The 15867-nt window shown below is 24.4% G+C and overlaps 4 protein-coding genes across 4 annotated transcripts; 3 read left to right on the top strand and 1 right to left on the bottom strand.

The window, feature by feature from the left end:
• Nucleotides 1–300: 300 nt before the first annotated feature.
• MKS88_004842 (uncharacterized protein) lies at nucleotides 301–3351 on the top strand (the record flags this gene model as incomplete). The annotated part of the gene is made up of 1 exon (XM_067218051.1): nucleotides 301–3351. One exon carries the CDS (start codon nucleotides 301–303, stop codon nucleotides 3349–3351), a length of 3051 nt encoding a protein of 1016 aa, XP_067071223.1.
• Nucleotides 3352–5369: 2018 nt separating this feature from the next.
• Nucleotides 5370–6884, top strand: MKS88_004841 (uncharacterized protein; the record flags this gene model as incomplete). The annotated part of the gene is made up of 1 exon (XM_067218050.1): nucleotides 5370–6884. One exon carries the CDS (start codon nucleotides 5370–5372, stop codon nucleotides 6882–6884), a length of 1515 nt encoding a protein of 504 aa, XP_067071222.1.
• A 981-nt stretch (nucleotides 6885–7865) lies between these two features.
• On the bottom strand, nucleotides 7866–8489 carry MKS88_004840 (uncharacterized protein; the record flags this gene model as incomplete). Its single annotated transcript, XM_067218049.1, has 1 exon — nucleotides 7866–8489. One exon carries the CDS (start codon nucleotides 8487–8489, stop codon nucleotides 7866–7868), a length of 624 nt encoding a protein of 207 aa, XP_067071221.1.
• Nucleotides 8490–12333: 3844 nt separating this feature from the next.
• On the top strand, nucleotides 12334–15054 carry MKS88_004839 (zinc finger protein; the record flags this gene model as incomplete). The annotated part of the gene is made up of 1 exon (XM_067218048.1): nucleotides 12334–15054. One exon carries the CDS (start codon nucleotides 12334–12336, stop codon nucleotides 15052–15054), a length of 2721 nt encoding a protein of 906 aa, XP_067071220.1.
• Between the last annotated feature and the right edge of the window lie 813 nt (nucleotides 15055–15867).

The raw sequence follows: 15867 nt of genomic DNA, 5'->3' as shown, positions 1-15867 counted from the left end.
AGTACTTAATATGTACCATTAAATATTATATAATACCATATGTTAACGATCGTTTTGTGCTACCAAGGAGGAGAAATAGGAATACTCGACATTCACAGTAGCATATATTAAATATGGGCAGAAGGAACTTATCATACTTAATAGATGTGTAGAATGTTCGTATATTAAATCAGCAAATATTACGTATGCTTATGGATGTATTTATATGTACGTATTTATATATGCATAAGTATATATATATATGTATATATATATATGTGGGTATATAAGTACACGAGTTAATTGGACCAGTTCGCAGACATGCACGCTGAAAAGTGCAGAAGTAGAGATGATAGTGACGAGTTTTTAAAAATAAAAAGGAAAAAAGATAGAAACAAAAATATTGACTTCAAAAAAATAAAAAAGAATGAATATATATGTGTTGAAGTTCCTGGTAAAATAAAGAAGGGAGGTAGTGGGTTGTCTGCGGTGGAAAGTTTAGGGGGGTTAAATAAAATAACAGATATTTTTTATTATCACAAAAACAGTTATCAGTATGATGAATCGTTAGTTTTGCGTATTAATAACAATGATGTGTTTTCATCTTTTATATTAGCAAATTGGACAAAGGTTAATAACGTTTTAATTAAAATTAAAAGAACAAAAAAAAATCGTTATAAATTTGAATTTCTTGGATTTGTTAAATATTTGTACTATTTTGATAATATGAGTGATTTTTATTATATACCTACATTTTATAATAGACATAACTATAATAGTAATTATATACATTATTTAACGAAAGGTCGCGAAAATGCGAAAAAAAAAGAAAAGGAAAAGGAAAAGGAAAAAGATAATGAAAAGGAAAAGGAAAAAGATAATGAAAATAAACATAAATATAAACATAAAAATAAAAATCCAAATCAAAATCCAAATCAAAATCATTATAACATTAATTATAGGAATAATGACAATATTAACACTTGTAAAGAAAATTATATTGCTTATGTTACGGAAAATATAAATTTTTCCCCTTTTCACCTCAACGGTGAAGAATACACAACTGGAAGCTTATCGCATTTAGACCATAAGAATCACCACAAAGAAGGTAAGCATTTTATCAGTAATTTTCCAGACTGTAGTAGTTATGTATTTAATAAAGGAAAAGAAAGAATTATAGCGAATTGTACATCACATCATTTGAACATGACGAATCGTAATATGCAAACGAACGCGTTCGTTTTTAACAATAATAAGGATATGCAAAGCGGAATATCTTCGTACAATTGGGCGTCCCCAAATAAGGCTATCATTTATGTTGTTGATAACAAAAAAAAAAATAAAAAAAAAAAAATAAAAAATAATAATAATAATAATAATAATAATAATAATAATAATAATAATAGCAATAATAATAATAATAATAATAATAATAGCAATGGAGATAGTGATAGTAGAAATGATAACCGTGGATATGATAGTAATTGTAACAGTGATGGTAACTGTAGTGTTAACGGTGCTATCGGGCTGTGTGAAAGTAAATATAATGTAAGTGCACATCCCTTTGATTATTCTACTCTATGTCGTTATATATCATCGCCAGAGGATCAGACAGATTACTATTTTTCAGATGTAGAAGAAAATGAGTTATATAAAAAAATAGTAGGGACTAAAACTAATTTTAATATGTTTGATGATGATAAAAAAGATATTGATTTCTCTTCAGATGAAAGCGAAGGCTATGAATTACTTTGTTGCATTCACAGCAAAGTAACAACTCCTTATGATTATAAAAATTATAAATCGACAATTACAAGCAAATACTTAAGGGAATATAAATATTTAATAAGTAAATTTACTTCTCCAATTGACTCCAAAGTTGAAGTAAAAAAAGGGGAAATGGAAAAGTTTATTAAAGAATTAATAATAACTAAAAATCGAAAAGATCCTTCAAGTAGTAATACCAAATCACTTACTACTGAGCTGGCAAAAAAGACTAATTCAAATAGTTATACTGAACTGTTGAACGGTATTAACGAAATTAATTTAATTGAAGATAGTTCATGTATTTATATGGATTCATATTTGCATGATGAACATGGCAAGGAAGCTGAAAGTCACGATACTGATAATGAGCAGCAGAAGCAGAAGCAGAAGCAAACGCAAAAGCAAGAAGTCGATGAAGAAGACTACAACAGTGAAGGGGAGGGGGAGAAGGAGGAGAATAATATATTTCAAAAAAATAAATTCCATTATAACTACAATATGAGTGAAGAAAAAAACGAATCTAGAAGTGTTAACATGAACATGGATCTTTTAAGCAAACATAGTAATAAAATTATAGTAAGCAGAAAAACAGTGCACTGTAATCCTATAGCAAAATTTGACGATACTATACTCCCTCTCATTCCATATGACTCTGCATTAAAAAAATATGTTTCTGACGAATTGTATAATAGAGTAAAATTACTTTTTGATATTAGACCTATATGGTCAAAAGAAGTCCTAGTAGAACATCTTGAGAACATAAGTACATATTGTCTAAAAAGCTGTTTTTCAAAAATTTGCTTTTATTTTTCCGATGGTCCGTGGAGACGTACTTACTGTAAATATGGTTATGATCCCCGTAAAGATTCTTCAAGTTATATATATCAAACAATAGATTTTAGAGATAATTTTTATAGAGATATAAAAACAAAAAGTTTGGATCAAGTAAACCGGAGTATCATAAAAAAAAGAGATCATCTGAATGCGTTTGTTACTAACATAATTAAAAACATTAATAATAATAATAAAGATAGCCTGATGATGAGACATGAAAATGATGATAATACAAAGAAAAACAAACATCTTCAAATAAAAAAAGAAATTCACAATGAAGATAATTATAAGAGACATTATAACACATATTCTGAATATTCATCAGAACGTTATGAAATTCATAATAACAGCAATAAAACAGAAAATTGTAATGACTTTAAGAATACTATCTCCACAAGTACAAGTAATATAAATTCGGTAAAACACAAGGTAGATATATATTCAAATAATAACTCTTTAAATGATGTATGTCTCCTTGAAAAGGATGAAGAAATTAATGATATATTACAATTTTTAAAAAGATCAAATACTTTTCATCTTAGAGAAAACTTTTCGTCGGAAATACATTTTTCAGTAAGTCCACTAAAGCTATCAACAATATATCAGTACATAGATATATTTGATAACAATGTTTTAAATTACTTGTTAAACGTTAAAACTCAGGAAATATGTACAAAGGATAATGGATGGCTTGATAGTAAAGATATAACTAAGATTCGAGATATATTATTTGTTAGATCGATCGCCTTAAGGCGGGCCCATTCCAAGTGACACATTTTTTTTTTTTTTTTTTTTTTTTTTTAATTTCCTTACATTAACATGTTTAATTTTTTAATCTTTGTTCTGAAAAATTAAGTTTCATTATAATTCCTTTTTTGATTTATATATAATATTCTTATTTTTCATTGGTACGTTCCGGTGAAAGTCTTTAGCTTGATATATTTGAACAGCTTATTTTGTTACATATGCGTGGGGGTGTGTATTTGTGTCCGTATATATGTATGTGTAAGTGTATATTTACGTGTATGTTTATATATATGTATGTATATATTTACAGATATATATCCAACTGCTTAATTTTGTTAAGAAGAAAAAATAAATACTGCGTAATGGGTATATTTAGCATATGATAAATTTGTATAAATATTACATAATTAGTATATCGCAACCTCTCTAATATATATATTTGTTTCATTAGCCTTCTTCTTATATCTGCAAATTTTTTTCCTATTATTTTTATTACACACACATTGAAAATACGTATATTTTAATTAATTTTTGTTAACTTAATATTTTAGATTTACACGTGGGGAATTTTTAACAGAAAAAATAGTTATATTCTATAAAAAAAAAAAAAAAAAAAAAAAAAAAAAAAAAACTTCTTGCTGTCTATTCGTATACTTAATTATGAAACTCCTGAAAATACTATTATACATTAATTTATAAAAAAAAAAAGTCACTTTTCAAAGCTGCCAATTTTTTCTAAAAGTTAAAATAAAATAATTGAGCGCATAATGTAGTAGCTATAACTTAGCGTAATATCTATATTTTTTTTTTTTTTATTCTGTCCTGTTCAGATTTTTCTTTTTTTCTACCTTGTTCAAATATTTCTTTGCTCTTTTTTTTTTATTTTTATCTTGGTTCATTTTTTTTTTTTTACTTTATAGTTGTTATATAGAAAAAAAAAAAAAAAATTAAACCAGTAAATACAAAGCAGTAACCTTGCGTAACGAATCAGAAATAAAGCTGTAATTAGATATTTTATAAAAAAAGTGTTAAGGTGAATTTTTACTTAATAAGACATCATTTAAAAAAAATCTGGCGTGTCTTTTTTTGTTTTCTTCTTTCCCAATAATTTTAATTCTATACTATTTTACAAATTGACCACAGAGTTTTAACAAAAAAAGAAAAAATAAATGTATATATATGTAGTAAGTCTGTAGCATTACTCTTATGTGGATTCTCAAAAATTCCAAACATGTGAATTTATGAGAAATTTGTGAAATATAATATAATCAATAAAAGCTTAAATTAGTAAGAAATTTACTAAAATAAAGAAAAATAATGTTAACTTTCAAATGTATATAGGAGGATTTCCCTAAAACTCTTGTGTATTAACACCTATATTGAGGCACAAAATAAAATAATATCATTTAAATTAAATTTTTAAAAAGCGTGATTTTGTACTTGAATGGAAAATGTATAGTCTAACTAGTATATATTTACTAACCACTTTCGTGTGTTACAAAAACAATCATACGCATAATAATATTCCCAATTTACTAGCGCTATGATAAATATAAAAATTTTTGAAAGCTATGTAAAATTTATATTTATAAAACAACGTTTTGCATGCACATATGCATAAAATACATACATCAAGAAGACACTTACAGAAATGTAATCACATTTTTAATCAATATTGTTAATAAGGGATTAGCATCTTTAAAATTTCTTTTATATAAAACGATTTAATTCTTTACTTTTTCAAGCTCTACATTTTTATTATAAAGTAATCACTATTAAGAAAAAAAAAAAGAAAAAAAATGTTAATCACATAAGCTACCAAATAAAGTATTATATTATTTTATTTTTATCCAAAGGCAAAGAGAAGTATAAACATTGTGGTGAATCATTCTAATGAGAACCTCATGAATTATAAAAAAAAAAAAAAAAAAAAAGCATAATAATATAACAAAAATAAAAGAGAAGAAGGAAGCATTAAATTATTGAGAAAAGTAAAAGCATAATAAATTCTAAGGAAGAAAAACAAAATATGAGTAGTAAAAATGAGCCAACAACAAAAAGAAAAAGAAGATGAGAAAGAACATGCAAATAATCTCCTTGTCAAAAATGTTTTTATCGGAAAAAATGGAACAAATTACAAAAGTATAAATGTAGAAAAAATGAGAAGAGAGAATGAATTAGAAAACTGTATAGAATTAATAAAAAGGGAAGATGAAGACACAAAAGAAGTAGAGAATAAAAAGTACCAAATACAAAATAATACCACTTTTTATGTAAAGGAAATAAAAGATAATGAAGAGAACGATAACCGAGACAATTTATATGAAACAATATCTCAGACAAAAAGTAAATCATTAAAGAAACAAAATATTAACGAGAGCGAACTTGTTGAAAGGTATAACCATATTGAACATTACAATATTATGTCAAGCACAGAAACTGTAGTGTCTTCAAATGAAACTATTGAAGATATGTATGAAACAAATTATTATTATTTCACACAGAGTAATGCTACAAGGAATGGAACATCGATTGTTTCTTCTGATTCGCAAAAAATATTTGACTCTAACTTGATTATTCACAAAAATGACATTAATTTAAATTGTAAAGATATTAAAATAATATCAAAATCTCATGAGAAAAACGTAGTACTTAATTCAAAACAAGGTGTGCAACAAAACAAATTAAATGATGATGTAAGTCGATGTAAATGTAAATGCAACACACTCATGTTCATGTCTAACAATGCATATACAAAAGATAGTAAAAACATGGTCCCTAAACACAAAAATGTAATGAATTTCAATCCGTTAGTATATATTACTAATTCTAAAACTCATCACCCTAATATTACCAATAATTGCAATGATGCTTTTTGCAGTTATAATAATACTTCCCATAGTTATGATAATATCAGTAATGATTACAATACTGGGTTGCATTATAACCCGATATATGTATCACCTGATAGGTATATTAACTGCTTAAATATAGTTAACAAAACGAAAAGCGAATTATACTATATAAAAAAATATACACCAGAATATGGTCATTATGGGAGAACGGCATATCTCACTAATAAGTTATATTTAAAGGAAAAATTCAAAAAGAAATCTCATAATAATAATTTTTTCCCCTTTAAAAGATACAATCAAATAAATTACAAAAATCGAAAATTCAGTCCTAACTCCTTTCTTTTTAAGAAGTTAAGACATCATAACAAAATTGATCATATTGATAGTTATACGAAAATAGAAAATAGAAAATATAGAAACTTTTTAAATAATTTAATTATGTTTAGGCCTAGAAAAAATAGAACCTACGAAAGAAAAAATAGCATTTGTAAAAGTAAAAGTTCGCGTAAGAAAAGCTTATTTATTAATTTACTTAAAAAACTTAAATTAGTAGGATATGCACTATTTTTTTGTTTTTTTATGAGTAACCAAAATAAATCAACAAAAGAAAAGCAAAATTCTAACCATTTTGGTAATACATCCTATACAAATTCATCATCCTTTAAAAATTGTAAAAAGAAAAATTATTGCTCAAAGGAATAATATCTAATCAAAGATTGGTGTGTACATGTATATATGTACCTCTGGATTTATGAACACGTGAAATTATTTAAAAAATGCCATTTCAAATTCGTACAAAATTTCAGCATATTATAATATAAAATACACAAAAGTTTAAACGAAGGAAATTAATAAACCGAAAACAATTCAGCTAAAAATTCACCCTTTTGAAAGGAAAAACAGATCCATTTAAAGGAAAAATAGACCCATTTGAAGAACATATGTATCCTTTTTGAATATAAATAATTCGTTTTATCAAAATGTGAGATGAACGAATGAAAAAAGTAGTTTCTGTAAAAGAATTTTCGCTTATATATAAAAAAAAAATGAATTGAACATTAACATTTTGTAGCTCTTTCAAATTTTTTTTTTTTTTTTTTTCTTGGAAAATTGGCACATCATACAGGTTTACCCAAATTAATATTAAAACAAAAGCATCATATTGTATTGTAGCCCACCTAAAAAAAAAAAATTATTGCTTGGTCATTTTTTTTTTTTTTTTTTTTTTTTTTTTAAATATATACGATATTTGAAATATAAACAGAGTTTGTAAAAGCATTTAATTTTGGAAATATGGTTGCATGAATTATCAATTGTTCGAGAATTAATTTATATTCATATAATATATTTGAGTTCACATATATACGTAAATATATGAGAAATGAAAAAAAAAAAAAAATAAAAAGAATTTTTCCATTTTAAAAATATATAAAAAAATTTCTGAACAAAATAGCTATTACAAATTTTTTTAAGACAATATATTTTACTTAATAAAAAATTTTTAAAAAATATATAAAAACGTTAAGAACGAAACAAGAGTATATTCCTGTTTCAAATTGGACAAATTAATAAGAGAAATAAAAATATGCATATTTATGTGTGATCTTTTTGTGCCTTCTTTTTTGTAATATATATGCATGAACAAACATCTATATATTTGTATATATAGGCACATTACATATGCTATTTTATCATATTGCTCAGGCTGGCAAATATTTGCGTCAAAATTTTTGTGTCATGAAAACACATTTTATAAAGAGATATTGCAAACATAATAGGTTTGTACTTCAATAAAGGAGCATGGTCTTTCATAAATTTCGAACAAAACATTTCTAAATAAGGGTAATTCCTTTCACCAAAAATTATTTCAGTTTCTTGTTCTACTGAAAAAGGTAATGTAACATTGTATGAATATACCCATGAGGCAAATTTCCCATTATGTGTAATGAAAAAAATATTATAATTATTAAACGAAACTAATGTGTAAATATATGACATTTCTCCTTCCATGTGACTGATATTAACATTTTTTTTTATTACTGTAGGAATAGAGCTAATATTACTTGAAATGCAATGGAAGTTTTTTTTGTCAATCAGCTCCTCGTTTTTTACTTCATTCAAACTTTCACTAATTTTATTTTCATTTATATCTCTTGTAAGATTATTTATTAAAATACATTCACCACTATATAATGTCTTTTGTTCTTCTAATCCATTTTGATAGTAATGTTTTGAAGAATTTATAGTTTCAGAATCCACTTCCATATTTTTCAACGTATCATATTTGTTTGAATTTTCGCTTTTCATCCCTTTGTTCGATTTATTACTTTCTTAATTTATCTTTTGCTATTCTCTTAAAAGTATGAACAAATTAATGAAAGGGTCCTTAAATTCGCTCCGTGTGGTACTATAATAAAGTCCACGTATACATGTATATATATGCACCTGTTCGTATACGAAACTTTTAAGATAATATTTTAGATCCTATCTATAAATACGTTTTATTTATTATCACAATTCTTTGCATGTAATAAAAAATGTACATAATTACTGTTAATTGGGAAAACTTTTCCAGTTTTTAAATTTTTTATTCATTAAATAAAAATGATAATAATTCTGCTTAAAAGCTTAAGTATAAGTCGTCTTAGGATTTAAAAATAAGCGTTTATTAAATGAATTTTTTTTTTTTTTTTATTACCTTTTTTTGAAGTTGTTAGGACCACTTACTATCTTTGTAATAATTTCTTATTGATGTTAAATTTCATTATTCGGCAAATATGATTGCACTTTATAACATATTTGTTAAGTGTAATATACATTTAACAAATTTAAATTTATATTACCTTTAATATAAATGGGAAATAAAATATGAAAAAAATTTTAGTTTTTTTTTTTTCTTTTAAAAAGTTCTTTACTTGCTCAAATATGTCAGTTGTTTATTCTGTAATTATATATAATATAAATTTGGAGTGTTCGTGAATAAACAACATGTAGAGGAACATCAAATAAAAAGTAGCAAATTTAAAGAGGATTCTTATTCTCTCTTTACGTTAGTTCCACTTTTAAATTTAATCTATCCCTTTTAATTTCTATTTCTTTTTACGTTAGTAGATAAAAGAATTTTTTTTTATTTTTTTGCCATTGTTTATAAGTAGTTATTGTACAATCATAAACTGTTATTGTAAAAAAAAAAAAAAAAAAAAAAAAAAGGTACATTATTCTGTTATATATAATACATACACATAATATATGCGTGTAAATATTAAAATCATTTTTTAATAGTTATATCATGACGTTTCCTGAAATTTCTATGATACATAGAACAAGATCATGTTTTTGAAAAATAATTAATATTATTTCAGCCTTAAATAATATTCTGCTAATTGGGCTTATGTTCATTAATTTAAAAGTTTGAATTGATGCCATAATATAATTCGTAGTAGACGTTCTAAAAATACTAATAATATAAAAGAAAACAGGTTGAAAAGTAGAAAAAACTATGTTTATAGTATGATTATTTTTCTAAAAGAAATATGCATTACTGACAACTCAGAGTTGCTAAGTAATGAGAAGATAAATTTATTGTAGAACTACTCATGCATATATTGTTGTTGTTTCATTAAAACATTTTGATATATAAATATATATATCAATTTATTTTTTTTTTATTTTTTTTTTTTCTTAATTTGGTTTTCTGTATATATCATAGAATTCATGCACTTCCAAAAAAGCAATTATTAAAATATTGTAAGTACACACATAAAATGAAAAAAAAAAATAGAAGTCAAAAGAGTTCAGGAAATGTATAGGTATATGCATGTATATATATATATATATATAAACACTTATAAGAACTATTTCTTTTTCTTTTTAAGGCTTTTATATTAAGAATAATCCATGGTTAAAACAACAACAACAAAACAAAAGCAGGACGTAATAAGAATTCTCAATTTATATAGGTCTACATTAATTTTCTTTTTTATGCTTATATACTTAAGATACATATTAAAATGAATCAATCCACGTATATGCATATATATATATATACCATGTGTATATTTTTTCTACTCCCACTGTACGTGCGCACCTTATAAAAAGACAAACAATTTCAAAAGTCATCTTTCTATCTGATATTACATAAATTATCATGGAAACTAAAGCTTCTTACAACATGAAAGAACAAAAAGAAAAATAATGTAGAGTGAAATATTTTCCTTCCTTATATCATTTACGTATAAATGAACACCTAAAAATTACTATGCAAAAATATATATGAAAAAAAGAAAAGAAATGGCACGTATAAGTGATTAAGTATATATAAGTGTTCACTTTAGCAAATAAGTGTAGTAACGTTGGAAAGAATAAATAACTAAATGCAAAAACCACGGATATCTAAGCAACTAAATATAGAAGAATTGTCCAGTATTTAAGCCTACATTGCACATTTTATTTTATGCTTGTTTTCTATAAAACTTTTTCGTGGAATATATATTTTTTTTAGTTTATTTTTTCCTAAATAATTAAATTATACATCTGTATATAAATATGAGCCTCATTTTTTTTTTTTTTTTTTATCGTTAATAAAAGGTAATTTTATTTCATTTTTCTTTTTTTCATCTTTTTTTGGTACAGAAACATTAATGACATTTAAGCAGACGCAATTTTTTTTTTCTCGCAATTTATATATATGCATATATATACATATGTTTATGTGTGTATATGTGTGTATGTTCTAGTGTATATATATAAAAAAAATAAATTTAAATAACTCAAAAAAAAAAAAAAAAAAAAAGTGAAAGTATGTTGTAAAAATATGCATCCTTATAATAATTGAGAGAAGAAAAGGAGCTAATGAATAATTTTTTTTTTAAAATAAAGTGAACTTATTTATTTAAAATATTCACACGGAAAAAAAAAAAAAAGAACGTTTATATACAGATATGTAATATATAAAAAGGATTCTTATGTTGAATAGTTATTTACGCATACTTCTTGTAAAACTACACTATTGAAAATTTTTTTCTTTTTTTCTTTTTTTTGTTGTTGTTGCTAGCTAATTGGTTATATTTTATAACACTTTATTTCGCTTGATACATTTTTTATTTTGTTAACTTTTTTTTACAGTTATAAATAGCACATACACGTTTGTAGATATACTTTATACGCATTTTATGACTCATTGGTAATTGTCTACATGTATGTCCGGTGTTCTTTATTCCTCAAATTTATATTTTTACTTATACTGTTGTATTTTGATACATGTGTGCATATATTCATACTAACACTAAAAGATAAAGAATTATATTTATATAGATACATATTTGTCCATGGTAGTACATTTATAAATTTAAGAATTGCACATTTATGTAATATTCTATGAATCATCAATGAGTTAGTGTAATTATTTTGTTTTTATATTATGAATAATCTATTTTTTTTTTTTTTTTTTTTTTTTTTTTTTGTTATACTCAAATTAAATGACAATCAGCTAATTTTGTTTTATATGCATAATAATTTTATTAAATTCCCTTTGTTATTTAATTATTTGTTTAAATTTTTTTCCTACTTTTCTTTCTTTTTGTTCTGTTCTTTTTTTTTTTTTTTTTTTTTTTTTTTCTCCTCTTTTTTCGTATCTTTATCGAACAATTAATCACTCTTGTTAAGAAACGATGCATTAAATTATTTTCTTATTAACATTTAACTTTCTACATAATTTTATATAATATACGAAACAGTTTTTATTTTCTAAGAGCAGAATAGTGAGCAAATGAAGTTCAGCTAATTTTATAAATAAGATATGTACCCCTATGTACATATATATATATGCATGAATACGTGTAATCACATGTATGTGTGCACATATGAATATTCATGTATTCGTACACATACATATAACCATTTATGGATATGACCTTTTTTTTTTATGATGTTAACTGTTATTTTTTTTACCATGTCAACTTTAATTCTATAATATGTAATTTTGTAGTGGAGCAATTATGTTATTTAATAATTTATTTTTTTATTATAAATAGCTAAACTTTTTTTTTTTTTTTTCTACAATTCCTGGAATAATCTGAACTGTTCATAAAATATTTGAAATCTTTTTTTTTTTTCTTTTTGTGTAAGTGCGTGTGTATGTTGTGTATACAAAATGAATGACAAAAATCAGAAGAGCATGTCCCCAACACAATCAGAAACGTTATCACTTATAAAGAAACAATTCTTCAAAACGAAAATGTGCCCTTTTCAAAAAAATAAAAATTATTGTCTAAATGAATCGAATTGCCATTATGCACATAGTATTGATGAATTGAAACCAATGCCAGATTTAAGAAATACCAAATTGTGTGACTATATAAAAAAAAAAATGCCTTGCCGAGATGTAAACTGTAAATTTGCTCATGATATTGACACACTAAAACCTAGTGTTCATTTGGCTACTTACAAATCCACAATTTGCAGTTTTTGGGGAAAGGGGAAATGCTTTAATGGGAATAAGTGTCGATTTGCACATGGTGTAGAAGATATAAAAACAAGTGAAGATATGGATATATTCGAAAGTACGAAATATAACAAGAAGAGTAAAAATAAAAGTAAAAAAAATATTTCCGATTTAAAACAAGGAACAGCTTCTACATGTTCTTTTAATATGTGTGATTATTCTATAAACTGCTCGTTGGAAACTACAAATGTTTCTTCGTCTTATGAAAAAAGTAGAGAGTTTTTAATGTTAAATAATGATAATGTGAATACTGAAAAAACAAAGAGGAAAAGTAAATTAGATATATCTGAGTCTACTAGTGAATTTATGGAAGAGACAAATGAAAATGAAGACAGTGATATCACAGAAAATTATTTTACATTTGGTGATAAGAATAATTCGAATTCTATTAAAGATGTTGTTGACAAAATTGAGAATATGGCTTTGTCTACTTTTATAGAGAATAACGATAAATATACAAAAGTTATTAAATATTTACTCAATGAAAATAACCTTTTAAAAAAGTCCATTATAAAAGATAAAACACACATAAAGATGGAACAAGATGAGATAGAGAAAATAAAGAAAGAAAATAGCAAAACAAAATTTGGGTGCAATACATTTCCAGAAACTAGTAGTTGTAAAGAGAATGAGGAGGATATAACACAATATTTGTTTCCAGAAGAACCAAATGATAATTATTTATTTACTAATGAAAAGAAAAATACAAATAATAGTATACCTCATTTTGATGATACAACTAAAATAGACGACAATTTAAATAGTATAATTAAAACAATAGATGATATCTTGATTTCACAGAATGTCTGTTCGTTTCCAAATGTAAAGGATACAAATAACTCAAGTGTATGTAAGGATATATTTTCAGTTAAGAATAATAATGAATTTATTAGTAACGAATACGAAAATTTATTGTGCAACATGAAATCATTTGAAACGTTAAAAAATATATACCCCAGTTTTAGTTCATTCAGTATTGCAGATAATAAAAAACATCCAATTAATCAAATAGAAGCAGATCAACTATTAGAGAAAACTTTTGAACAAAACTTAATGAATAATGAACAGGAAGAAAAAAAGATGAGAAAAAAAAACTATTATAGTGAAAACTTTTCTTATGAAAAATCTAATGTTTTGCCTTGCAGTAGCAATAGTAAAGGAAACGAAGTAGAAGAATTTTATTCTAAAAGAATTTTTAGGCCATTTACTTGTCCTCCTAATGATTTGTCAAGTCAGGGAGTTCGAAATATGCAGCAAAGGTTGATACCAGTACAGCAAATAAAACAAGAGGAGTTAAAAAAAAGAATAACAGAAGATCCATGGATAGACAACAGGACTGGTGATATTAGCAACTATGTTAGTGCCAATGACAATTTTAGAAATAGCAGTAGCAAGATTAATTTTGGAGGAAGTGATAACAGGAGCAATTTGAGTGGAAGCGATAACAAGAGCATTTTTATGGGTAATAATAACAAGTACGCTTTTAATGGAATTGATAACAAGAGCGCTTTTAGTGGAAGTGATAACAAGAGCGCTTTTAGTGGAAGTGATAACAAGATGGATTTTAGTAGCAGTGACAACAAGAGTATTTTCAGTGACCTTGATAACAAGAGCTCCTTTAGTGTTAGTGATAACAAGAGTATTTTTAGTGACAGTAGCAATAATAATTTTTTTAACAATTTAAATTTAACACAGAACAATACACCAAGTGGTGTGAGAGAAAAGAATGCAAAATTAAATTTAAGGGAAAATACAGAATTAAGTAACAGTAGTATGAACCTAGATAAGCTGTTATTATTTTCTAATGAGAAATCGGATATTTTAAAAAAAATAAGAAATTTAATTTCTACGGAATTACAAAATAATGAGAACTACAATTACTCAAGTAAAAAAAGTAGCAAATTTGTTAAGCACTTAAATGACAATTATTTACCTAAAAAAAGTATATTGTTAAATGATCATTTGCACACAACCGCTTATAATACACATATTCCCAACGTTACTAACTATACTCTTCTTAAGAATAGTAATAGTAACATTAGTGATAACAGCGGCAGCTTTAGTGGTAGTAATAGTAATAATAACAATAATAGCACTATTAAGAATTATTACAACATTGGTAAGGATAATGAGAATAACGGTAACAACAAGAATTTCAATGTGCGTATCAATGATGATAATTACCATACCTTAAATAATGTTTTTTCAAAATATAAAAAAGAAAACAATAATAATCAGAATATTTGGAGTAACAACGCGAACTTTAACGAGTTTGCATATCCTTTTATGTCACATGATTGGGCAAAAAATCAGAAGAATAATGATTTTTTTAATATTTCTAAATCTGTTAATTTAAGTAGCTTAAATTGAGGGCATAAAAATAGAGAACATGTGTATGCACATAATACATATATATAAATAAATATATTATGAAATAATTTTATTAAGGAAAGAATTAAAGTAGAAAAAATAAACAACCTAGTTATTCATTAATATATTTTACTATAGCTTTCTTTATGTATAATTCTCTACTTTTTTTTATAATGCTATTATCTTGTATCTAACACTGCCATGAAAATAGAATTCTTTTGTGATGTTGCTCTACAGTAAACTCTTTACATTTTAATAGAAAATAGATCATACTATTATTGTTGTTTTTCCTTATTTATTTACTTTTTTTATTTTTGTTTATTTATTTTTTTTTTTTTTTTTGTCTTTCTACGTTGTCTTTATAACACTTCAAGAAAAAAATTTATCTTTATTATTATTGATAATTTTGTCAATGTAATAAAAATATTTTGAACAAAATTCCATTTGGCTGCAATTATAAAAACGCTAATGTTTTTTTTCATTTTTTTTTTTCTTTAAAAAAAAAAAAAAAACACTATAACGCGCAATTAAAAATATTACTTCATCCGATTTTATTTTTTTGCACTATACCCATTACGTTTATTTTTGCCTCAAGTTATATCATCTTATTTCATTTAATTTAATTTTATATCATTTTATTTTTTTATTTTTTTGTTTAACAAAAAATATCATATTGTTTTTGTTTGTCTTAAACTATTTAAAAGAAGTTTTTCTTTAATGGGACTTACTACATACAGCAAAATGATAAGTAAAACTGTATAAACATTTTTATTATTAAATTTGTTTTAACATATGTATTCTAAATACCGAAAA

Source organism: Plasmodium brasilianum, chromosome 13 (genome assembly GCF_023973825.1).
Source record: "Plasmodium brasilianum strain Bolivian I chromosome 13, whole genome shotgun sequence".
NCBI classification, from domain to species: Eukaryota; Apicomplexa; class Aconoidasida; order Haemosporida; family Plasmodiidae; genus Plasmodium; species Plasmodium brasilianum.
The sequence above is the reverse complement of the archived record's forward strand: the minus strand, read 5'-3'. Positions and strand labels throughout refer to the sequence as shown.